This window comes from Ceratocystis lukuohia (genome assembly GCF_044167205.1).
Source record: "Ceratocystis lukuohia strain C4212 chromosome Unknown Supercontig6_pilon, whole genome shotgun sequence".
Classification (NCBI taxonomy): domain Eukaryota; kingdom Fungi; phylum Ascomycota; class Sordariomycetes; order Microascales; family Ceratocystidaceae; genus Ceratocystis; species Ceratocystis lukuohia.
Genome location: NW_027263525.1, coordinates 639,337 through 664,108, shown reverse-complemented (window position 1 = coordinate 664,108; position 24,772 = coordinate 639,337). Strand labels below are relative to the sequence as shown.

Below are 24,772 nucleotides of genomic sequence, written 5' to 3'. Positions count from 1 at the left end.
AGGCAAAGCATCCAAGTTCAAGTCAGGCTAGCCCCATGCACCGGGGAAGAAAGCCGAGAGCAAGACAGGACAGGACAGGACAGGATAGGTCAGGTCAGGTCAGGTCATGGGCGATAAGATCAAAAGAAAAGAAAACAAGAAGCAGAGACAAAAACGCCCCCCGCCCCCCTTATGGTTGGTAATACTATTATTGGGCCTGAAGCTTGAGGGTTCGTATGATCGAAAAGTAAAAGATGGATCGGCACTCTGCTCTCTACCCTCTGCCCTCTGTCCTTGCTCGTGCTCTCTTATCGAGACCCGCCCCAATGGGTCCTGATCTCATGCCATAACCTAAACACGAAGCCGGTAGGGCTTTTTTTTCTCCTTGCTAATCTTGCTGTTAACGTGGTGACAGGCTGGTTGGTACTTTCGATAATAGATTGAGAAAAAATAAAATCTAATTACTGCTCCAATAAAACCAAATTACTTGGTCATAAGACCACGAAACTAACAGCAAAAAGTGAAGGTGTGCCATAACCATGAATCGAACATGGGTCACGTCGGATTGCCACGATCCACAACGACGTATTCTAACCACTAAACTATTATGGCTTCAATTGGTGTGCTGACGTAAAACCCGTGCGCTATTTTTGCACAAGGCGGGCGGCTCTTTTTTTTTTTTTTTTTTTTTTTTTTTCCAACGCAAATACCCAACATGAAATGCACGCCTTGGCCTTGGTAGACATTAAACAACACAATAAAAATAGTCCCTCTTCAGTCCTGTATTATCACTGTTGTTATTATTGTTATTTTTCCCTCTCAGCTTCGCATTTGGCTGTTTTTTTTTTCATAGCTAGCTCAGTCGACGCTGCCCGAGATGCGAAAGAAAAGAAGAATAAACCCCCCCCCCCCCCCCCATTCAATTGCTTGGTCCCCGTGATGTTAGAAAAAGAGTTGATCCAAGCTCCTTTGAATGAGAACCACTTCGACGACTAACAGTGCCTTCATGCTAAGCCTGCTGTATTAAATGTCGTTAATTAGGCCTGCACAAAAACGGCAGAAAGGCCAATCTTGGCTTTCCATTCATAAGCAATACCAACCTTGGCTTGCTGGCCTGGCCGCCTAGCCTCCCCCCAGTTTACCGCCTTTCCAACACCCAACGCCATCATGTTGATACACATTGGCACTGGTATGGGCAACCCGAGTTAGATAGTGTATACGTATGCATATGCATCGTGGGACTTGGCAACTACATCGCCTGGCCTCTCCTGCACACAAGTTCCTTTCGTATCCTTAGCCCCCGCTCTATTACAGCCTCCCCATTAGCCCACACCACACACCCTTGGTCTCCAAGTTGGCTTCACCCCGATTACGTTTCCCTCTGCTTGGCAGGCACCCGTACACCCAAAGCACGACTGCCGTTCTTGTCATGTGCGGCTTGGCCTCTTGGCAAATAGGAGTAGGTTGTTGGAAAGGTAGAATTTTGATGTGAAAGGTTCCATTGGCCGGCCTGCGGAGAATATGGAAATGGAGTGCCATCGCGGGCGTAAAAAGGAAAAGTACCTCTTTACTGATAGCTAGTCGGCGGGTCTAAGACCGATATCCTTTCATGGATTTCGAGACACACTCCGCTAGGAGGGGGCAAAGGACGGGAATGTGTGGCAATGCTAGTGTAGGATGAATGATGGCCTGTTGCGCACCTGGCCAAGAACCACAGGCATTGATGATTAGCATGAGACTATGTAGTATTAGTGCTAGCATTGGCTTAGCACCAGCACTAGCACTAAGCATGTCCCTGGGACCTGAGGGCGTTATAGCCAGCATAATACCCCCCCGCATTAGCATAAATGTTTGTTAGCCTTAGCCTCTCTGCTATGCTTTGCTTGCCACGGCACGGAAAGACCGAACAATTAGAAGGGAGGAGGCAAGGCAAATGCTAAGAAAGGTGGAGAGAATTGGGGGGAGAGAACAAGAGGCAAGAAGAGCAAAGGGCTGGGGGCTCCCTTGTTTAGTGGACAAGATGCAAGCCGAGATCATCTGGAGTAAATTGACAAGATGGTGAGTGTCGATGTGTGTGTGTGTGTGCGTGTGTGCACGTGTGTGCATGTTTGCGTGTGTCTGTGTGTATTGCCCGAGGGCTTTTGAGCTTTGCAGCTTCTTCTCAGAGTACGCCAGTGATGCGCAAGCTTGCCTGACCGTATGCGCATCACTGAATCATAACAGACATGGTATAGATAAGTGCCTAGCTATGGATGGGCAATGTTTCGCTGGCTTGTCAGCCCATAGAACGAGACAGGACCTTTTGTTAAGTTAATTCTGCTTTCGCAAGGGGATGGAAAGATGCAAACGGAATCGGTGGGATTTTATTATCACGCTACGGTTGCTTTGACAGGCAGCCCCTTGAGCGTGTGAAGGAGCATTTTGCGCTCCAGACAAGGCTACGCTACAAGGCTGTGAGACCGTGAGGCTGCAAGGCCATGGATGGTAGTTTCCAAAATAAACGCCCTGACCTAGCAGACTCTCTCCCTTTTACTCTCCCTTTTACTCTCCTTTTATTCCTTAGTCTCAAGCCTGTATCATTAAGTCCAAAAGGAAAGAAAATCAAGTTTCCTTGCCATCATCGGCTCCCGTTGACCGTCCATATGCCGACTTGCTCACGTATTCGCTATGCCGCCAGTACTATGTAACTTTGTACATAGCTCAACCACCCAGAGATCTCGTTGGAACCGACATATCAGGACGCGCTAATCTAGAAGGATCAAGCTCAGTCAGCCAAGCCAAGCCAGTCAGTCGCTATCCAGCTAAATAGCGGCCAAGCTCAAGTAACAGGCTGGTAGTCCATGTCCTGCTTGCTTTTCTTGAGATTCCCCATCCCTGGTCCAATGCCATAAGTGCACTTGCCTTGCTTTGTCTCGTCCTTGTTCACGATGATACGCCGAGCCTTGATTAGTGATGGTATTAGCCCTTTTTTCTTGTTTCTTTTCTCGCTTGGGCTGTGCAAATTCCTTATGCTAGTGGGGGGACTGAATCTTGGGGCCGCCGATTTGAATTGGTCATCCGGATCTCGGGTGGTTAATGACTATGGCACTGGCCTCGCCATGTGATGAGGAAACCTGAAGGATGGGCGCCGGCTCTTTGACAAACTTGTAGTGAGATCAGCCTGTTCCTCTTTGCACTTTATTATGTATTATTTATTATATGTGGATGACATAATTATTAGTTCGGCAACAAGCGGAGATACAACCTCCTCCAACAAATGCCTCGACCCATCCCAGCTGATTAACATGAAGATGTGATTTCGTTTCCGAGAGAACTCATTTTCTTCATATCATCAAGGAAGACAGCAGGAGGAAGGGAGGGTATCTGATGACAGAACAAGCCGCCGGAGATTACATGGACAAAGAAGGGACTCATACAAATGCATTTATGAACCTCGTCTAGGCTGGCTTGGACTTTGGCGATGGGGCCTCTCTCTCCTCCCCTCCACAAGGAGGAGGAAACACCTCCAAATCGGTCACGATTAGCTCACTTTATGCCAGCACTCCTTGTTCCTTTGACAGGACCCTTTGTCCACTCGCCAAGCCCAGCCAAAATCAGATCGGCACCCTATTATCTTGCTTTCATAGTCCTAGTAACTTGACATATATGGACAAACCGGGCAGGATCAGGGCAGGACAAAATGAAAAGAAGAAAAGAAAATAATAAAAATTAAAAAAAACAACAGCAACACGGGTATGAGTATTCATGCTGTCCTTGGCTTTAACTCCATGCCCATGCAGGGGCTCCTCGTCCCCTACGTTATAGCTTGGGGAACAAGGCTGCAAAAGGAAAAAAGGCTATAGACTGCAGGCCTGTAAAAATAATGGATGGGGTGTGGCTGCAAGGGGCTGGCAGTCAGTCAGTCAGCGTTGAGGAGCAAGATATCAGACACGAGCTTGAGGTCGTCAGACTAGCCAGCCAAAGAAACGATGGATCTTCTTTAAAGCCGGGGTCAAGGGTTTAGAAATTCTAAGTCAGGGTTAAAGGGTGTGTGACGATTTGAGCTTTGTCCTAGTGGGAGGGAGGGGGAAGAAGCCTTGAAAGATATTTAGCTTGGCCAATGTTAGCAAGGCCCCCCAAGAAAGCAAACGCGCGCGGGAACTTCGTTTCTACTTCTGGTAAGGTGAGAGAGAAAGAGAAAAAGAAGCATTTTATATTGGGCTTTTTTTTATTACTGCTGTATCGTTTCATGGGTCGATTCAAGGGATTCGGCCGGCCGCCGAAAAGAAAAATAAAAATAAAATAAATGCAAAAACTGAACTATTTTGCTGTTGACAGATTCGACAGCGCCCAGATTTCAGGCCATGAGCGCTATTAGCTAGGGGGTGAGGATTAGAAGGGAGCAGAAGCAAGGAGTCGAGGAGGAGACGCATGAAGGCGGAGGCAGATGGGTAGGTAGGTGCGCTTTAAGCATTAGGGTCATGGGCCATTAGGGTCTAACATTCAAGTTGCCTGTGACGGCAGTCACACAGCTGGCACCAGCTGATGGCACATGCGTCAGAGGCCAACAATAGGTGACAGCTTTCATCAATGCCCCTCGCCTCGCCTGCTTTTGTTAGGCTCCCCGGAAAAGACGTGAACTGAGCCCAACCTGCAAATTCTCGTTTGGCTAAACCTGCCAACACACGACAGAACCTACCGAGCGGGATTGCGTTTGCCTCAAAATCAGTACTGCCAAGTTTTCTGCTCTATTTGCTTTATGCGGATGAGGGCTTAATACTTGCTCTGCTTGATCGATGGCCTTGTCTTGTTTGGCTTGCCCTTTGGCCCAGCGCTTGGCTTGGCTTGGCTTGGCTTATTTGATTTGATATAACTTAACGTCGATATTAGAATGACCAACACGCCAAAGCGGTCCGTGTGTCTGCTTATTGACATGTAAGAATTTTCTGCTATCCTTCAACCTGAAATCTTCACTAAGAAGCCAAGACAGACAACACACACTGCCTAAAAAATTCCCCGAACAAAGTCCATGATGAAAATGGGTTCATGCTATGGCCAAGTGCCTGATAATGGAGCTTGTGCAAGTCTTGGGTCTTCTTATTCCTTGCTTATTTGCTCTTTAGCATCGGTGCGCTGTTTCTTCGCGAACGCCCCTTCTAGGGCAGGTGACCTCGGGCTCTTTGGGAACATCGGCGACGGGGCAAAAAAGATGGGCTAAGCTAGGCGGCCAAGGCCAAGGCCAGGAGAAATCACAAAGGAGGTGGGTGACAGCAAAGGACAGGTCAGAGCAAGAACAACACGGCACGGCACGGCACAGCATAAGACAGCGCAGCACAGCACAGCACAGCACAACAACAAGCATAAGCATAAGAAAATACAGCAAATGACAACAGGAATTAGCAGGCATGCCAACACAACCAGAGGGGTGGCTGGGTTTGAAAGATGTGCCGACAGCTTAATGCATATGCGATGCAACTAAAAATGGATGATGGAGGGGAGTGGGGAGTGGGACGTGAGAGAAAAGAAGGAGCTTAGCAGAAACGGAAGCCCGGCCGACGACGTCAGGAAGGGAGGCCAAGAAAAGGTGACAAGAAAGATGTGACGCTAACGACTGTAAAGAAAAACATACGATTGGCTGGCTTAACGGTTTTTGCCAAGTCTTGTTTTGCTGTTAGCAAAATTCAGCCATTTCTTGCTTGCGTATTGGGCGTCTAGCAGATAACTTGGCAGCACATACCTAAGGAAGCAAAAGCTCACTAATCTGTCGATGGTGATGGGGGCATGAGGCTTGGCGGTCCTTTCCTTCGCACCCTTACCCCTTCTTTTTAGGTTTTGGCCGTCTTTTGTAATTAGTGTTTTCATTTCCTCAGGCTTGCTATAATATGAGTAAGAATAAAAGAGGGAAGAGATGGCGAGGTGGCTGGAAGAAGGCGAAGAAGGCGAAGAAGGTGAAGAGGACGAGCAGGAGGAGCAAGAAGACCCAAGCGTTACTAGGTAGGCATGGGCTCATTTCAGCAATCCATCCCGGGATCCAAGACAACGTCATTGGAGGGGAAGAGAGCGATAAAGACAGGCTCTTTCTTTTTTATTTTTTTTTTCCTGCCTAATTTACTTGGCTTCGTCTTCATTGTCTCGTTCTCCATGTGTAGGCGAATCGGAGGCCATGGAAAGCAGCCAATCGAGTGCGTAGACAAGGGGCATGGAGGAACTGGAGATTGCTTGACTTTTGGGAAATGGGTGCCATACTTTACAGCGAAGAAGGCAAAGCCTGAGCAGAACTGGCTAAGCCTAGCAGCTCAAATGCATTGACTCAGCGAGGGTTCATTGCGTCAGTTTGTGATTATAGTCGCTACCTACTATGGCCGTGACAGGAAACGAACATGATGGCCGCCACTGTCGTTGCTTGGTCGTTTTGATTTCCTGGCCACCCCTTTTCCCCTACGAATATCGTTCTATTCTTGCCTCTTGTCTTCTGCTTGGACGGATCCCGGCATATGAAATGATGAGATGAAACTCAGGAAACAAGCCAGTCCTCAAGCCTGCAAGAAGGCAAAACAACGCAAATTCACACAAGACACTAACTAGACAACATGTCCTCGATCACACGCACATACACGCACACCGCAACCGCAACAAACCAAACAAAAGAAAAAAAAGAGCTCGTCTTCCTCCTGGAGTAAAGAGCAGGGTAGTACTTCCTTCATCCTGCTAGTCGAGAAACCCCACCCCACCCCCCCATGGCTTTAATTCTAGCAAATAAGATCTTGCGGCCCCAAATCTGCGGCTTGCCAAGGGTTTTCTGAAACGCGTTCCCCAGCCCTACTATCTTTAGATCAAATCTGTGTTGGTGTTGATCCGATCGGGAAATCAAATCACTAAAGCGAGGAGAAGGAAGGGGGGGGGAGGGGTGTCTTTCCTCTCTGCAACTAGTAGAGATTGAGCGAAGCAAGGGAGAAGAAGAGGAAAGGAAAATAACAGTCAGATTTCGAGGCACAGCAAAGGAGGCGCCAAAATGGCAAATTAAATTCTGCCCAAGCGTTGCAAATCATTGGACTTTTTGCACTTTGTCTTGTCGAGGGACAAACGACAGCGCTTGCAATGGCACTGCACGAGTATCCATCCATATGGGGAGGAGGCGAAAGAAGAAGAGTAAGACGAGGTCTAGGACACACAAACACGAGCCCCCGCCATGCCGCTAGGCACAGAAACAGCCTGATGCTAAAAATGCGAAGCAGCAGCAAAGAGAGATCGACAGCAAAAAGGCAGCAAAGCTACTGCGGCACAAAAGAAAGTAGGGCAACAAGTTTCATGTGGTGTGACGTGGGGACAGTGCGCAAAGACAGTGCATAATATGGTACTTCGGAAAAGCGGCATGTTAATGTGGGTTCCTGTCTTTCTTCGTGCTTGGATTGCGGGATTAGTTTTTCTAGCAAGGGCAGCTTCTGGGAGACAAAAAGAAAAGGTGGGGCTGAGAACTGGAGGAAGAGTCTCGAGGATGGATCAATGGTCTTTGGGCTGTAGGATCAAAGGATTGAAGGATTCCGCAGGATTTATCTATGGCACGTCAAAGTTTTTTGTTACATGAGCAAATCAGGAAGTTGCAGAAATGTGGAGAACTGCCATTTTATCAGCGTGTTTTATAGGCAGCCTTCTATTCCATATTTTTATAGAAAATCTCGAAACGAATGTGCAGCCATCATTCGCAGAGTTTAAAGCATTGCTGCGCCAAGATCAACGCAATGTTTTGCAGCGAGTATTGGAAGATGGAAATCATCGACCAAAGGAAGAGAAGAAGACAACTCTCCTTGCTACTACTGAGTGGTGCTTTGGTCCTAGCCTAGTTCTTTTCTATTAGCCCACCCCCCCTTGTAGCTTGCTTGCCTTGCTCGCGCGCGCGTGTCAAATTGAATCTTGGGGAACTAGTGCCATAATTGACACTTGGCGTGCCGGGACAACTGTAAGAGAGAGAGAGAGAGAGAGAGAGAGGGAGAGAGATAGGGAGAGAGAGAAAGGATTAAGGGCCCTGAGGAGCAGGGGAAAAGAATCAGGAAGGACAATAAGAAGATAATGTTGAAGCCTGTTGGAAAGTCTAGTCAAACGCGAAGGGGAAAAGCCAAGAAACAATTTGGATTGGGTGCACTTGGACGGCAACATGAACTGCGTTTTGACATGCTCTCTCCTTTTCGGCATCGCCTAAGCCTCCAAGAGGCTTGTTGAGATGATGGCAATATCGGAGGGTTAGAATTAATTTGCATACCCGAGGCCGTTTTGTCAGCTGGCGGCGGCTGAACAGGAGCAGCGGGCAGTGCAAAAAAAAGGTCAGCAGGTGGCAGGTGGCAGGTGGCATATGACAGGTGGCAGAACCAAGACTGCTGTTCCTATACCTGTTCTTGTTTTGCTTCACCTGTTACATGCTCACGGCCTTGTTTCTCATGTAGCAGGAAGTCAAGCTGCAGTTTTGCCTCCTCCTGTCTGTCTACCTATCCGCTTGCCTGTCTAACCTGTCAATGCCTGTTCGCCAGCTGCAACATGACCTGAAAGAAAAAAAAGCAGGAGGAGGGGGGAGGAGGAGAAGGGGGAAGTCGGAGGCAAAGGGAGATGCTCACCGGGGGGGGGGGGGGGGGGGGAGAATGTAGGTGAGGGAGGAGAGACAAAAAGACGAGAGGTCTATGCAAACTGGAAGGAAAGCATTAGTTTACTTGGCAGGAGACGGTGAGCCTGCGGCCCATAATCCAAGGAACAATGGCGACAGCAAAAACAGCAACGCCCTCAGGCTTGGACGCTGCCTAGACTTCGCCTAGGCTTGGTTTTGGGGCTTGGGCTTGGGCTACGTGAACAAAGTTCTTGGTATCGAGTCCGTGTTGACAGAATCCCCGCCAGAAAAGCCAAATCCCACTAAATCAACAGCACATATCAACGACACATGTCCATCTGCCAAACAACAACGACCGCAAAAAATGCGGACGCGTAATACTATCTTGGCGTTTTGGCTCTGGCACGCCGGGGAATAAATTCTGATGTTGGCACGTCGAAGGAAACCCCAAATACATTGGGCGGCGATGATGGCGGGCTTGGCTGAGGAGGAGCAGCACCAGCAGCAGCAGCAGCAGCCAAGTAACGGTAGCAAAGGAAGCTCTCTCCTCTCTCCTGTCTTCCCCTCCTTTTTCTCTCTACTTCGGCACATGGAGAAGTCCGATCCATGGCTAAGTCAGCACAGACAAGGGGGTGGCAGCTCTTTTTTCTTTTTTTCTTTACTTCGTGGGTGTCAGTTGAAGAAGTGACAAACTTGTTTACTATAGCAAAGATAAAAACACAACAACAAAGAAGTCTGGACGCCCCCCCCTCCTCGTTTTCTTCGTTTTCTTTGCCTAGATTGCGAGGGCGAGAAGAGGGGCAAGACAAGCAAAGTGCTCTCGTATTCCTGATACTAAAGGAGAGAGGTGGAGAGAGGGAAGGGGGGCGTGAGGGTGTGCGAGCCGGGCACTGGTGTACATGAACCTCTCAAATCTCATCAGGATCGCATGTTATGTTTCGTCTGCAAAAAGAGGGGCCTAGCTAAGCCAGCTAGAATCTCCCACGGTTGGATGTTCCGAAGTTGATAGTCCAAGGCCCCAAATTCCTATTAATGTAATACTATGCCTGATTATAAAAATAAATCGAACGGCCTCAGACGTCTAGCTAATGAGGAAGCCCTCTTTCATCAGGGATTATTGCTAGTAAGGATGTATTAATAATGGGGAATAAATATGGCAGGGCATTTTATGCCAGAGGAGGAGAGAGAGGGGTGAGGGGGCCGAGTGAGGAGAGCAGGAGATCAAAATGCTTGGACTGATACGCCCGGAAACAGCGCACCGACAGGCTAGCGGGCGTCAAATAGGCAAGTTTTCCTTGTGTTGGCACTATCAGATATGCCTGGTCGGGGCCTCGGATGGTTTCTTTTTTCTTGGGCCACAGAGCGGAGTGTTGTTTATGCATGTCTACACGTCTATATCGCAGTGTCTCTACAGATGTAGGCCCTTGGCCTTGTCTGCTTGTCTGTCTGTCTGCCTGCCTGCCTGCCTGCCTGCCTGCCTGCCTGTCTTTTTCTTCTTTCTTCCTCCTCCCTCGAGCATGACATGGCGGGCATCTGGGAATGAGATAAAATATGGCACATGTGCATATTGCATTTGCCGTCCTTCCATCCTGTTCTCCTCCCTGACGAAGCCGTGCTCAGATATACGCTCTTGTCCGACAGTGCTTCTCATTTTACTGGACTGCCGTCTGACTGCGATTTGGGCATTCTCTGCCCGCCATAGTCAGCCCTTGAGCCCCTGCCATAGCCTGGCTGTTTTCCTTTTTTTGCATCTTCTTCTTCATCTCCTTCTTCTATAACCTTCTATTTACTACAAGCAATCCCCTGTCTAGAACGCGCGCTCAGACTCTTCTGTTGCATTCGACCAAGTTTCTATTCTCCCATAAACAACATCTGATCTTAGCGAAGAGCCTAGGCAGCGAGAAATAGCGGACAAGCGCAGCGAGTTAAAGGCCGTCGACCCGGAGTTACCAAGGCCATTCACCACACACCCTTCCCCCCCGCCCCCTCTTCATCAATCTCAAACATCAAACAAGATGCTAGAAGATAGAGCCAAGAAATAGAAGCAGAAAAGAATTGAAACGAGCGAGTGAAGATATCACCGTTTTTGGGCTCGCTTGCGCCGAAATTCTCCATGCAAGCTGCGCTTCTAGTCCTCTGCGTCTCCGTGTTCCCCGAAATGCTTAGACCGTATTTTGAACGCCGACTGAAAAAGGCAACTTCTTTGGAGGAAGCTGGACGGACGGAGTTAAGCCAGCCTTGGTATTCCGTCCGCAGCTGTCAGCATCTGGCGCTGTAGTCATGCAGCTGTCAAAACATCTGACGTGTTATCATCAACCCTTGCCATAATTCTGCGCTTTGATTGGCTATCATCCTCCTAAAGCTCCAAGCTTCTCGCTTCGCCGAAGCATTAAGCTTCTTGTGGATTGAGCTTCAACTTGACGGCGATGTCGTAATAAAGCCTCGTTTATAGTAAAGAAGCGCTAAGTAACTAGTAGTATCTGCATTTTGCTACCAACCGCCACTTGAGATAAGTACCCGCCTAGCAACGCCCTGCTTCCTAGCACATACCGCCAAACAAGCCTACTCTCACCGCCCATCATGCGTCATCGCATCACCTTTGTGCACCGTCCCGAGGAGTCCATCGAGCCCGATGCCCTGGCACTAACAGAGACCTCAATCTCGGGCCCGGCGCTTTCCGAGGCTATGCGCGAGGATCGCTTCACTGTAGGGTTGAGTGAGCTACCAGAAAACGTTGGCCTGGCCCTGGAGTCCTTTTCCGAGCTGCACTTGCGCTGGGCAAGCACGCGGCCATACGAGTCGGTTGCCCCGTTCACGGCACGCGTGACGCCGGGGTTCCACTTGTTTTCGGCGTTGGAGAAGAACATAGATGCTGTGGAGCAGCTGTAAGTTCACCAAAGATCTAAGGATAGGATGGCTGGAGGGGAGGATCAGATGTGTGCTGTGCTAATAGTCCATCTTGCGACAGCCCTGCACTCTGTGCTTTTGTATCAGAGGCCTTTGGCCCATTGGATTGCTCTGACCCGGAGGTAACCATCCCCCCCCCAACACCCTGCACCATATGGTGTAAAACGGCCTGACTCGGGCTTGCTAACACGTTAAGTATAGGCCTTTACTAAGAGGCTCGCCGAGGACAATCCATCAGCGCCTTCTGATGTCTACCAGTTCTACCAGCCGGTTGCTTCCCTGGACGCATTCTCCGAGTTTCTCAAAGCCAAATTCTGTCCGCTGGGCCAGTCTGTAGAGATATGCAATGAAGTTGCTGGTCACATGAAAGATCTTATTTCTCTGGATCTTTCGTACGACAAGGCTGCCAAGATCGTCCGCCTTATCATGACTTGGCCCATGAAAAAACACACCATCAATATCTCTAGCCTGCCCGACAGCAGCGAGGCCCCGTACCGCACCGAGGTCGGCATCCTCACTAAAGGTGTGCCTGCTCATCTCAACCCTGGTCAGGTCGGCATGGGCGGGCTTGTGTCTGTGCTTGGCGAAAGCAAGAAACCTTCGGCTGTTCTTTTCTCGTTTCCCTCGCGCCACCAGCGTGCCGAGGCTACCTTTTCCGCCCGTTTCCTGCCGCCTACTGGCCTGCACCCAGTTTGGAAACTGCAGATGAGCTCTGGCGCCCCGCCTGAGACGTCTGAACAGACGTCATGCACTCCACATGTCTACCTCACTCTGCCGCGCTCTATCTTTGTCGACCGCTACCAGTTGGCTGATCAACTGTTCGCCCAGTCCAAGAACATATCCGCCCTGCGTTACTCCTCTTCTCCCGTAGACCTTGAGAAGCCCGAGTACGCCACACCGACTTGGGGATCTGCCGTGCTGCTTGATCTCGTGCCGCCCGCGGCTGTTAATGCTGATGGCTCCACCGCTAACGCGCCATGGACTGTCGAGATCCCACTGCACCTGCGCTATCTCGAGCCGTCGAACACGGGCTACACCGATCTTGCTATCCCCTACCCGGCGGTTTTCTGGGCCTGCGGTGCCGTCCCTGCATCGGACTCCGATAAGCTTGGCAACAACCCTTTTGACCGCGCCAACGTCGGCTACGACTCCTTGTTTGAGCAGGGCACAGTGTTCTGGCATGTTACGCCAGAGCCGGCTACTCAAAGAGCCTCAGCATCGGCAGCGGCTGCTCAGCTGACCAGCCGTGTTAGCGTTCCAGTTTTAAATGCTAGGGCAAGCGGATGGGTCGAGCTTGGCACTGCGGCTGCCGTGATCGCTGGCTTTGTGTGGGTTGTCTGGTGTCTCTCTGCTGGCGCGAGCATGGCTAGGAAGACGGTCCCTAAGAAGAAGGGCGATGAGAAGACGAAGGGAGATGGGGCGGAGACCAAGACGAAGGCTAAGAAGTCGCAGTAGATGATGGAAGAGAGAAAGCCTGACAAAGCGGGAAGGAGGCTTCAAGGGCCGTCCTCGTCCCTTGTTTGTACGACCGCGGGTAGGTCTGTTACACAATAGCTTAGTAATATTTTATTTTTCCGTTTTAGTTAGTCCCACTTAATGTGTCACCGCCTAGTTCTGATGACGAATACGAACGAATCTATCTTACAGGACATTTTTCTTTTTCGGCCTGAATTTTCTTTTCACCTCTTTGACCACGTTGACACTGTGATAGATGTCGGAATTCTTCTTGTTGTTTTGCTATTTTCCTTCCCTCTTCGCCATATTTTTTTCTTACTTTTTACTCCATTCGTCCGCGGCGCATGATAGCTGTTGAAGCGCTACTGTGCTATTAGGAGCTCATCCCTTTTTGCTACTGGGCTCCCAAGCTTTTATAGTATATCTAACTCGCCGCTTTCGGCCCGAGGAGCGCGGCCAAAGACCTTGTTGCTAATTGCCTCTTAGAAGAGAAAGCCTGCCTGTCATTCTTTTTCTTCTTTTTTTTTTTTCATCAGAACGCGCCTGTTACCACTGTCCTTGTCTCCTATTTGCCATGACTGCCGCAACAGCCGCCACCACGGACCGGATTCGGCGAAACACAGCGTGTACAGGATGCCGAGACTCGAAGGTAAAGTCTCCCCGCACACAAAAATTTAACCCTAATGTTAATTAGAGGGGCTTAACTAAAGGTATTATAACGGGTTAATAGGTCAAGTGTAACGCCAGCCAGAACGACAATCATGCACCGTGCTCACGCTGTACAAAACTGGGCATTGGGTGTGTGGTTGATAAGTCGCACAAGCGATCTACACGGAGGAGGTGAGGGGGCTTCTGTGTCCATCCAATTATCTTTAGGGTTTTGTGTTTACTAATACCCATCGCCAAAAAACTTACCGTCGACAGCAAGCTTGAGCAGCTAGAGAAGGAGCTAAATTCCATTAAAAATGTTGTCAAAACCAGTATGGCTGCTGAGCCGTCCTTTCGCCCGCCTTCTCTGTCTTCACCATCTACTGAGCCGTCACCAGATATCCCACGTCCGTTGGTATCGGGGTTTCTGCCTTCTGCACTGCGAGAGACTCTGCCACAGCTCTCCGTATCTGTGCCCAGACCCGAGCTAGCGGTGCCTGCAGCGCCAGTAGCGCCAACAGCAACAGCAACAGCAACAGCAACAGCAGGAGTCAACACCAGTACAACAATTCTATCATCGGCGGGAAGTGTGGAGAGCACCACGCGGCACACACCAGAAATCGAAAAAAAGACAGCTACATGTCCACGGGCCTTAGGCAACCAGGCTTTTGCGTGCGCAGATATTGACTATTACTTCGACATGTAAGTCTACAGCGCGCTAACAATCGAGTTCTAAGCACAGACCACCCGCCCAATTTGACACACAGACTAATCTAGCTATCGTCTGGCTACATAGGTATTTTGAGCATTTCCACCCATACTTCCCCATCATTCGCAGTCGCGACCCAGACCAGACATACACCGAAAGCCCGCTGCTGTTCTGGACGATTCTTTGTATAGTCAGCCGTCGTTATGCCCGGTCCGCAACGACGTTTGAGTTCCTTATTGAGGCGCTGCCACGTGAAATCTGGCCGGTGCTATGCAGCCATCTGGTACCAGTAGCATCGATAAATGCACTCCTCCTTCTCAGCATGTGGTCGTTGCCGACGGAGCGGCTGTTGTCGGACCCGGCATTGACCTATGCAAGCATCGCAGTGAGCGCTAGCTTGGTTGTTGGGCTGCATACGATGAAGGGCGGCCATGCGCACTTTTGCTTTGGCCCTCGTAAGATGGATGTCAGCGACGAAGAGGCGGCCTATTCGTGGGCTGGTTGCAATATTGTGGGACAGAGGTAAGAGCGGCTTTTTAGACTGGTAGATGGATAGGTACTATGAGGCTAACAGAACCAACTCGGCAGAGTATCATCTATCAATGGCTGTCCTCCTAGCCTTGCGCTCTTCAATCACGCGCTTAGAGCAACGAGACAGTTTGACAACTCCCCATATTTCAAAAATTTGCTCACGGCACAAGCTAAATGCAATAGTGTAGCCAAAACTATGTTTGCCGTGTTGGAACAGAGCAACACTGTCTCCGAGTCGACTATCCAATTGTTCGAGTCGGAGCTTGACAGCGAGGGCGCGTTATGGATGAATACCAGTGGTAAGTTTCCCGTTGTATGCTATGTCTTTGGATTTAGTTATTGCCCAGGCTAACTCCCTAGAGCCAGATCTGGATACATTTACGCTGCTGTGCACGCGGCTGGAGATCCAGGCTTACTATTTTACGCCTAAGCCAGACCCGGAGAGTCCAACTCTACAGCACAATATGCTGCGGGCATACCAAACAGCCACCAACCTTGTTGACCTGGCTATTAAACTAGAGGCGTCGATCCGATTCTTACATCATGCACCCTCTTATGTTTTCCGACACATCCTTGAGGCAGCATGTATCATCATGCGGGTGTCCATGACGAGCAGCCTTTCGAGCCTCCTGACTTGCAGCGGTAATACCAGAAATGAAGGCAGCGATAGTGCCTCAGCTACCACGGCTAACATTAGCAACTGTCGTACTGCTCTGCGTGCTTGTTCCGTGCGAGAAAATGATATGCCGCTTCGCACACTCAAGATCATGGAGTCGTTCTGGTCGCTGAGGGGTGTCTTGCCGCCATTTGGACCAATGTCGGAATTGCACCAGCGCATTGGGTCATCTTTAACTTTTGACTCTCTGCGGCGTTGGAAGGTGCTTTTAGAAGGCTTGCAGCGCAAGAGGCAGGGCATGTGCGGAATGCAGGGAAAAAGTGCGGACGAGCAGGCGGTAATAGCAGCAACGGAGATTCCTGTTGGCCTTCAGCAGACACAGTCGCATATACAGCCTCACACCGCGACGATGCAGCCCCATCAACAGGTAGCACTACAAAACGTAGTCGTGGCCACGGGGGACGGCATCGCCATGGGCCAGGGCGTAGACACAACGCAAGTGGATAGTGGCGCTCAAGACCAGGGCCTATACTACAACCAGGCATTGGGCCAGGACTTGGGTACTATGATGCCGTCTATGACATCAGGTGCATCAGCTGAACAGCTGCAGGATATTGACTGGGATGCACTCATGCGAGATCTTGACTGGGATGACGTGACAGAGCCAGGATTTCCCACGATGGGTTGAGAGGGTAATGAAAGGCAAGTAGAAAAAAAAAAGAAGGTCCCGGAGGATGGTTCGAAGTTGATTCCAGATATTCTGGAGCACTGGGAATTGAGCCCAATGCGGGGGTCGAACCCGCAACCTTGAGATTAAGAGTCTCACGCTCTACCGATTGAGCTAACCGGGCGGGATTTGATGGAACTGTTGTTGTTGTTGTTGTTGTTGTTGTTGTTGTTGTTGTTGTTGTATTTATTCTCTACCTAAAACTATCTAAGCTTGACCTGCGTCGTGGCTCCGTGGATCTCTATGACGTGGGATCAGATCAAGAAAAATGTAGGTTTTTCGAGTCCAGACTTCTCGATTCGGCCGTAAGAAGACTGCTTTTTCGGCCGCCGTATATGGGCCTGTGTAGGCCATCAATCCGTCCTCCAACCCCGGTCACCAGCGGTGCCATAGGGATCTTTGTTCGGGTCGATTACCTGACAGGTGAAGAGCAAAGCGGGAAGGAAAGATAAGAGCAAAAGGAACAAAAGCAGAAATGGAAAGCATTGAGGCAAACACATTTTCAAGCAGTCAAGCAGCAAAGAGCGAGATTGGGTGAAGGTTTGTGCAAGCAATAGATTTCCAGAGGGTGTTGAATGCGAGGGGAGTGGTTCCCTATGGGGAGAACCAACGGCTGTGTCAGAGGTGGGGAGAGGGGGGGGGGTTCGTCATCCGACTTTATCTCACCTAGCGGAAGCAGAGGGGAGCGGAGGCGGGCCGGGGTGAACGTCAGGTACTCGGCACTTTTCATTGGGGAGACTTCTGTCGGGAGTGGGATTTTTTTCCTGGTGTCTTTAGAGTTAGTTGGGGCGGTTCACGCCGCTGTTAGTTTTCTTGGATTGTCATGTCGGGCTTGACCGTTTGGCAATCGCGCCGATCAGAGACGTTCTGCCTTTGGAAGAGAGCAGCAACTTCTGCACGAAGGTATGGCTCCATGGTTTTGAGTTTTTCCGGCAGGATTTGATGGAACTTGGAAGATTGGGCGCAAAACAGACTCATTTCGGAATTCCGGGCGTTTTCGGGCCGGAAGGTCGGACCGGTGGCCTGGGCACGGATTGTCGACGGGCTACCAGTCAAAGCGGGCTGAATGCCGAGAAAGATAGATAGATAGGACATGGATGAAATTTGATGGAAATGCTCAAATTCAAACTCAAGTCCAACTTGACATGGAGTGTCCCTGCGCCACTGTACTTGCATAAAAGCTCTCGCTAGGCAAATCAACTGTCTGGGTACAACAAAATGCGCTACAATATGCGCTTAATAGCAAGTAGTTATTCGCCATCCCCTCCTTCATTGCCACAGCTCTCCAGCTCCGCCACTGCCTCCTTTGTGGCTTGCGGCCGTGCAGGGCATGCTTTTGAGCGGCTGCTATGCCCTGTTGAGTTGCATTTCGTGCACTTGCGCTGTTGGGGCTGGAGCCCGCCTGTCTTCCCACCAACACGCGGCACCCGCTTGTGGCTTGATTTGGACTTTCTAGAAACAGCTTGGGTTGGGTCATTGTCATGATTCCCCGAAGCCCGAATCTTGTCGACCTCGTTATAGACATCTCGGTGTATAAACACGCTGTTGCCGCGCTGCTGCAGCACATCAACGATGCAGTTTGGTTTAACGCCAGCATTAACAAGACACTTCAAAAGATCTTTGTCGTCGCTTGTAAAATAACGATGTTGGGGGTGGTACTTCTTTGGCGTTGGGGGGTGGTTGTGTACGCAGGAGGTTGAATTCGATGCGTGCTGAACAAGCCAGGTGCCATGATTAGTCTCCTTGCCGAGCACATAATACCGGCATCCAGTCTTTCGTGTATTGGTTATGCGGCGTCGGTTGATTGAGCGGAATTGGGGAGGCCCATATCGATCGCAGGTATAAGTAATAGTGGACTTTCCATGCACATTTTTGTTGACACGGCCAGTAACAAAGCCATAGCCCCTTTCGGAAGCCCAACGGTTGATTCCGGCAAGGAGGTCTTGCTTCGTCGTGTATTCGACTTGAGGAGGGGGCTCAAAGATGACAGCAGGCCCCGCGGGGTTGGCGGGGTTGGTAGGGCTGGTTGGAGGGTTCGTGAGAGGTGCAGTAGAAGGGTCAGCAGAAGGGTCAGCAGAAGGGTTTTCGGAAGAGTCTTCGGAAGGGGCTTCGGAAGGGGCTTCGGAAGGGTTCCCACAAGGGCTGGTAGGAGGGTTAGTAGAAAGAAAAATGTGAGGGTTTGGAGGGGAATTTGTGGGAGGAATGGTAGAAGATTCGGCGAAGGTATCGATGAAAGAGTTGGCAGGACGGACAGGGGATGCGATGGATTCAGCAGAGGGCGGTGCTGCAGGAGGTTTAGGACGTGGCAGAAGAGTGCGGAGAGGTACAGATGAAGGCATTATGTTGGGTGGTTCTGATGGCAGTGTGATTTAACCAAAGGAGGTCACGATGCTGCGTCATGGCGAGTTTTCTGATCGCGACACTATTATTTCGACCAATGGGAATGTCGTATTCACAGCCCATACACGCGTTGTCTAGTAGCCAAAAGTGTGCCTAGCGAGACAGCTCGATGCGTTAACCCTTATTTGGGGGTTGTCTCGACCTAATCATAGGGCTCTTTTCCTGCACCTTATTTACTAGCGCGCCTCACCTTCTTTGGACGACATTCTACTTGAGCTTCGGCTATGCCCCTTGTGCGGCATTTTGCCTGCTCTGTATTTTCCGGCTTGTGAGAATATATGTCCTGTAATTCCAAGTAAGTTTCCTTACAGATCTATGTCCTACTTGTTACCAGGTTTCGTTACCCCTTTTCCTTTATATGAAGACCTACCTGATAAGGGGTTGGTCCCTATCGATTTATCCGGACTTCAGCCGGAGTCTTCTGGGGTCTGCTTCTAACTAGCTTAGTGGCCAAATCTCTACACGGCTTGTATATATTTGGCGTCCTAACTCTGGCATTATTGTATTATTGTACGTCTACCTACTGTTACTTCGTTCCTAACCCTGGAGAGTCATCAAAACCCTAATATAATGCCTTGCAAACATAGAAAAAGATACATGCGATCATCCGTCCTCGCTCCTCCACATGGAGGCAGGTGTCTCACCGCCTGGGCAGATTCTGCACACAGCGGTTGCACGTGACCTCATCAGATAGCACACTCTGGATGACGCGCACTCACTCTCTGGACTCAATGAACACAGATCCTTCCGACGGATGAATAAGAAAGCCAAGTCTATAAAAGCATCACAGCACACGATAGACGAGGCTAATGGCTCATCCGAGACTGGAAGGTAACCTTCCCTAGACCCATGTTCCACTGCTTAGATATTAGCCTTCTAGCACTTGGTATCTCTCGGCACCCAACTATGTTAGGATTATCCCTATGCCAATTTATCGTTTTATCAACACCCTTGATCAGATGTCGAAAGTGCTACTACAAGGTAGCACTGTTCATGGCTGCCCCAAAGCAAGTCCAGAAACTGTACTGGCAGAATCAGTGCCACGTTATAGGGGGCGGCATCGATGATGTGGCAGGCTTAGCCTCATAGCCGGTGTTGATACGCCTGTCATTATCCTATTTAGTCTGTTTAATGGTAGGAGTACTAACAGGCAATCTGGGGGGCCTGGCAATCAGGGTGGCAATGCTGTCTGTCACCTGGGGACTGGGGTACAGGTAGGGTCGGTCTTTCTGTCGCAGGACTTGTACGTACTGCTCTGATTGCTATGATGTCGAGTGACTGGCTAGTGCTGGGGGGGGGGGGGAGAAATACAAGCAATTGGATTGTTGACCATAAATACAAGCTATTTAGTAGCTGATATTGCAGTGCCTGGAAGTGGTGTGCAGGTAAATGCTATCATATCTAGTAGTGGTCATTTACTTGAGCGAACATGGAAGAAAAGCGATGCGACAACTAGAGCAATATACCTGAATTCCATACCCCTTTTTGAAAGCGAAACGTCCCTTATCTCTGTTTTTTATTATCGCATGCCTCTTGGGCGAAATGTATGCTGCATATTATGCATCGCTTAACAGCCATGCATATGGTAGGGTAGGGTCATGGCGAAAGTAAGACGATGCTTGTAGCCCAATAAATACTCAGCCTTTGGCGTCAATACAAGTTTCCCCGCATCTGGTATCAAGAATGCTATAGTATCGACAAAGCAATCCCATCTTCAACTCATTCATTGTCCAAGTTGATCTTCTTTCACTATAGCAATACACGCCCCTGAGAGCCGGAATTATGAGTTTTTTCAACAAAATTAAACGTTACTTCTCAAAGAGAAAAGCGCCTGTTCCAAGGCCAGGCCAAGCTACGTCGCCGGCCGCCCCCTCATATGTTGCAGTAAAGCTAGAACCCGAGCAAGTTCCATCGCTATTAGACGCCACCACGCCTCCATCACCGCCCAAGCCCGAGCCGGTGGCATTGTCCACTTTGCAAGAGAGGATATGGGGAAATGCATACAAAGACTCGAGATCGAAAGAGCCAAAGTTAGTGGAGGCGTTCGAGAAGATTATCTTATCCAAGTCCCACCTAAGCGTGAAACCTACCGATCGAATCGAAGGCAAGGTGACAGCGGAACTAAACGTCACGTCATCTCAAATGAGAGAGGTTGCTGAGCAAGGGATCGAAAAAACAAAGAAGCAAGCTGCCCTAGTGCAAGATGTCGACGATGGTTTGAGAGCAGTGCAGGCTGTGATGGGAATCATGGATAGAGCTCTCCGTGTGGCCCCAGAAGCTGCTGTTATATGGGCAACTGTCTGCCTTGGAATAGAGGTATGTGATTGCGATTGGTCTACGAAAAAAAGAACACAAAGCGTGCTGTTGGCGGCTAACATTGCATAGGCCTTGAAAAACCCCATCACCGAAGCAGTTGAAAATCAAAAAGGCATCCAGTATGTCTTAGGCAGAACAGAGTGGTATTGGAACCTCACCAGTTTGCTTCTTGAGGAGAATAAGGGACATACAACTACAGTCGTGCTACGAGACACACTGGAGAAGAACATCACACAGCTCTTTGAAAAGCTCCTCTTGTATCAAATCAGAAGCATCTGTCTCTACCATCGCAGTCCAGCCGCCACTTTTGTGAGGGACATGTTTTTGATCGATGACTGGGCAGGCCAGCTCAATGACATCAAGGCAACTGAAAATACTGTGTTGCACGATATGGAGCAGTACAATACCCAAGAGATCCAAACGCAAATTCGTGATCTCAATAACACAGCGTCTGATTTGCAAGTCAGTCTTGAAAACATCCATGTAGCAATCCAGAATCAAGCACAGCAACAAGAAAAGAGGCATCACGATAAAGAGGATAATAAGTGTCTAAGAGACCTCTACACGACCGATCCCCGAACGGACAAGAAGAACATCCAATACAAAAAAGGTGGCTTACTGAGAGACTCGTACAAATGGATTCTCGAACACAAGGACTTCCGGAAGTTCAAAAACGAAGCGGAAAGCCGAATCCTCTGGATCAAAGGGGATGCTGGCAAGGGCAAAACGATGCTCCTTTGTGGCATCATCGATGAGTTGGAGTTGGATCCGTTAACATCACCCTACTACTTCTTTTGCCAAGCCACGGGTGGTCATCGATTGAGCTCTGCCACGTCTGTGCTACGCGGGCTTATTTATCACCTTGCAGATTGCAATCCACAGCTTACCAAGCACGTCCGGAAAAAGTATGATTCCGTGGGGAAAAAGCTATTTGAAAACGAGTCTGCTTGGTTTGAGGTCCGCGCAATAGCAACTGAGATGTTGAAGGATCCAAGCTTGAAGAATGCCATTCTAGTCGTCGATGCCCTGGATGAGTGTACTGTGGAACGGCAGCACCTACTTGACTTCATCACTGAGTCTTCCGCCACCAAATGGATTGTATCAAGCCGTAATTGGCCGGATATTGAGGAGAGCCTGAATGACGCCAAGCAAAAAGTCAAAATACACCTTGAAATCAACCAGGATTCAGTCTCTGCAGCGGTCGACACTTACATCAAATTTAAGGTAGATCAGCTTGCACAGAAAAGGAAATACGACGACGAGACGAAGGCCGCTGTCTTGTATCATTTACAATCAAATGCTCACGGCACCTTTCTGTGGGTGGCCCTGGTTTGTCAAGAGCTCTCCAATGAAAAAACACGCAAACGCCATACCTTGACTAAACTAACGTCGTTTCCACCCGGGCTTGATGCTCTATACAAACAAATGCTGCAGCAGATATCTGAGTCAGAAGATGCTCAGCTTTGCAAAGACGTTATTGCTAAAGTCTTGGTTGTATACCGACCCATCTCTTTGGAAGAGCTACACGTCCTTGTTGAAGGACTGACCGGCGTGGGCATGGAGGAGGTGGAAGAAGTCATCAAGTCATGCGGGTCTTTCTTGACTCTTAATGACAATGCCGTCTCCTTCATCCACCAGTCAGCAAAGGACTACTTCCTGGGTCAAGCATTGGACCAAGTCCTACCCTCTGACATTGCGCAGCAACACGAAATGATCTTCGTGCGATCACTGGATCTCCTCTGCAAAACTCTACAACGCGATATTTACCACCTGAAGGCTCAAGGGTCTCTCATCGATGAAGTTTCTCCTCCTGATCCTGACCCATTGGCTGCTATCAGATATTCTTGCACATTTTGGGTTGATCATCTTCATGACTCGCCTGTAGATGTAAGAGCTAGTGAAAATGATCAGATATTGGCCTTCTTCAAAACGAAATATCTCCAATGGCTAGAAGCTCTTAGTCTGTTACGAAGCGTCTATACTGGAGTACGAGCAATTGGGAAATTAGAATCTTGTCTGGTAAGTGGCTATAAATGGAGAGGATAAACTTTACAGAAAAGCAAGATCTAACATTGTACAGCAGCAAAATGCATCAAAGCACCTTCAAGAAATTGTCAAAGACGCCTACCGATTTCTCCTCTTGAATGCGAGGGGTATTGAGATTGCCCCCCTGCAAGTCTACAATTCGGCACTCATATTCAGCCCTAGCAACAGCTTGATAAGGCAAGTATTTAGTCATGAAGAGCCAGGTTGGATCAAGATAAAGACAAGGGTTGAAGAAAATTGGGATGCCTGTCTGCAGACTCTTGAGGGCCATCATCGAGGCGTGTTATCAGTGGTGTTCTCCAATGATGGACAGCGACTGGCATCAGCGTCTCATGACAAGACAGTCAAGATCTGGGATGCGACTTCTGGTGCGTGTGTGCAGACTCTTGAGGGCCATGAACATTACGTGACATCAGTGGTGTTCTCCAATGATGGACAGCGACTGGCATCAGGGTCTTGCGACAAGACAGTCAAGATCTGGGATGCGACTTCCGGTGCGTGTGTGCAGACTCTTGAGGGCCATGAACATTACGTGACATCAGTGGTGTTCTCCAATGATGGACAGCGACTGGCATCAGGGTCTTGGGACAAGACAGTCAAGATCTGGGATGCGTCTTCCGGTGCGTGTGTGCAGACTCTTGAGGGCCATCATCGAGAAGTATTATCAGTGGTGTTCTCCAATGATGGACAGCGACTGGCATCAGGGTCTTGCGACAACACAGTCAAGATCTGGGATGCGACTTCTGGTGCGTGTGTGCAGACTCTTAAGGGCCATAGCCGCATTGTGACATCAGTGGTGTTCTCCAACGATGGACAGCGACTGGCATCAGGGTCAGAGGACAACACAGCCAAGATCTGGGATGCGACTTCCGGTGCGTGTGTGCAGACTCTTGAGGGCCATCATCGAGGCGTGACATCAGTGGTGTTCTCCAATGATGGACAGCGACTGGCATCAGGGTCTCGGGACAACACAGTCAAGATTTGGGATGCGACTTCTGGTGCGTGTGTGCAGACTCTTAAGGGCCATGATTCCCGGGTGGCATCAGTGGTGTTCTCCAATGATGGACAGCGACTGGCATCAGGGTCTTGGGACAAGACAGTCAAGATCTGGGATGCGACTTCCGGTGCGTTTGTGCAGACTCTTGAGGGCCATCGTTACAGAGTGGCATCAGTGGTGTTCTCCAACGATGGACAGCAACTGGCATCAGGGTCAGAGGACAACACAGTCAAGATCTGGGATGCGACTTCCGGTGCGTGTGTGCAGACTCTTGAGGGCCATCATCGAGAAGTAATATCGGTGGTGTTCTCCCACGATGGACAGCGACTGGCATCAGAGTCTTGCGACAAGACAGTCAAGATCTGGGATGCGGCTTCCGGTGCGTGTGTGCAGACTCTTGAGGGCCATGATAACCAGGTGACATCAGTGGTTTTCTCCAATGATGGACAGCGACTGGCATCAGGGTCTCGGGACAAGACAGTCAAGATCTGGGATGCGACTTCCGGTGCGTGTGTGCAGACTCTTGAGGGCCATGATTCCCGGGTGACATCAGCGGTGTTTGGAAATGATGAGCAGCCAATAACATCAGGACCACTAGCTAGTCAAGCTTCTTTGCCTGACTCTAGATCCCACACATACAGTCTCAGCAACGATCATGTCTGGATTCTGGAGAACGCTCAAAGGATCCTTTGGCTGCCGCCATTTTGTCGGCCTATGTCATTCACAATAGCCCACACTAAACTCGGGCTCGGTACTAACTCTGGCCGCATCATAATCATGAAGTTTGGATCCGGAGACTAGCTTCAGTAGGCTATCATGAAAGAGAAATGTCCTTAGATGAAGTATCTTCCATTGTATCATAGATTACA

General features: G+C 49.6%; 4 protein-coding genes across 4 annotated transcripts; 3 read left to right on the top strand and 1 right to left on the bottom strand.

The window, feature by feature from the left end:
* Window positions 1-11,131: 11,131 nt before the first annotated feature.
* On the top strand, window positions 11,132-12,913 carry HOO65_060170 (PIG-X-domain-containing protein; the record flags this gene model as incomplete). Its single annotated transcript, XM_071003807.1, has 3 exons — window positions 11,132-11,436; window positions 11,505-11,580; window positions 11,660-12,913. 3 exons carry the CDS (start codon window positions 11,132-11,134, stop codon window positions 12,911-12,913), a joined length of 1,635 nt encoding a protein of 544 aa, XP_070857520.1.
* A 982-nt stretch (window positions 12,914-13,895) lies between these two features.
* HOO65_060169 (putative transcription factor SEF1) lies at window positions 13,896-16,105 on the top strand (the record flags this gene model as incomplete). Its single annotated transcript, XM_071003735.1, has 4 exons — window positions 13,896-14,263; window positions 14,358-14,792; window positions 14,985-15,100; window positions 15,138-16,105. The coding sequence occupies 4 exons, from the start codon at window positions 13,896-13,898 to the stop codon at window positions 16,103-16,105; spliced, it is 1,887 nt and encodes a 628-aa protein (XP_070857519.1).
* A 1,289-nt stretch (window positions 16,106-17,394) lies between these two features.
* HOO65_060168 (uncharacterized protein) lies at window positions 17,395-18,483 on the bottom strand (the record flags this gene model as incomplete). The annotated part of the gene is made up of 1 exon (XM_071001069.1): window positions 17,395-18,483. The coding sequence occupies one exon, from the start codon at window positions 18,481-18,483 to the stop codon at window positions 17,395-17,397; it is 1,089 nt and encodes a 362-aa protein (XP_070857518.1).
* A 1,843-nt stretch (window positions 18,484-20,326) lies between these two features.
* On the top strand, window positions 20,327-24,704 carry HOO65_060167 (Vegetative incompatibility protein HET-E-1; the record flags this gene model as incomplete). Its single annotated transcript, XM_071003616.1, has 4 exons — window positions 20,327-20,860; window positions 20,930-20,979; window positions 21,022-22,879; window positions 22,941-24,704. 4 exons carry the CDS (start codon window positions 20,327-20,329, stop codon window positions 24,702-24,704), a joined length of 4,206 nt encoding a protein of 1,401 aa, XP_070857517.1.
* Between the last annotated feature and the right edge of the window lie 68 nt (window positions 24,705-24,772).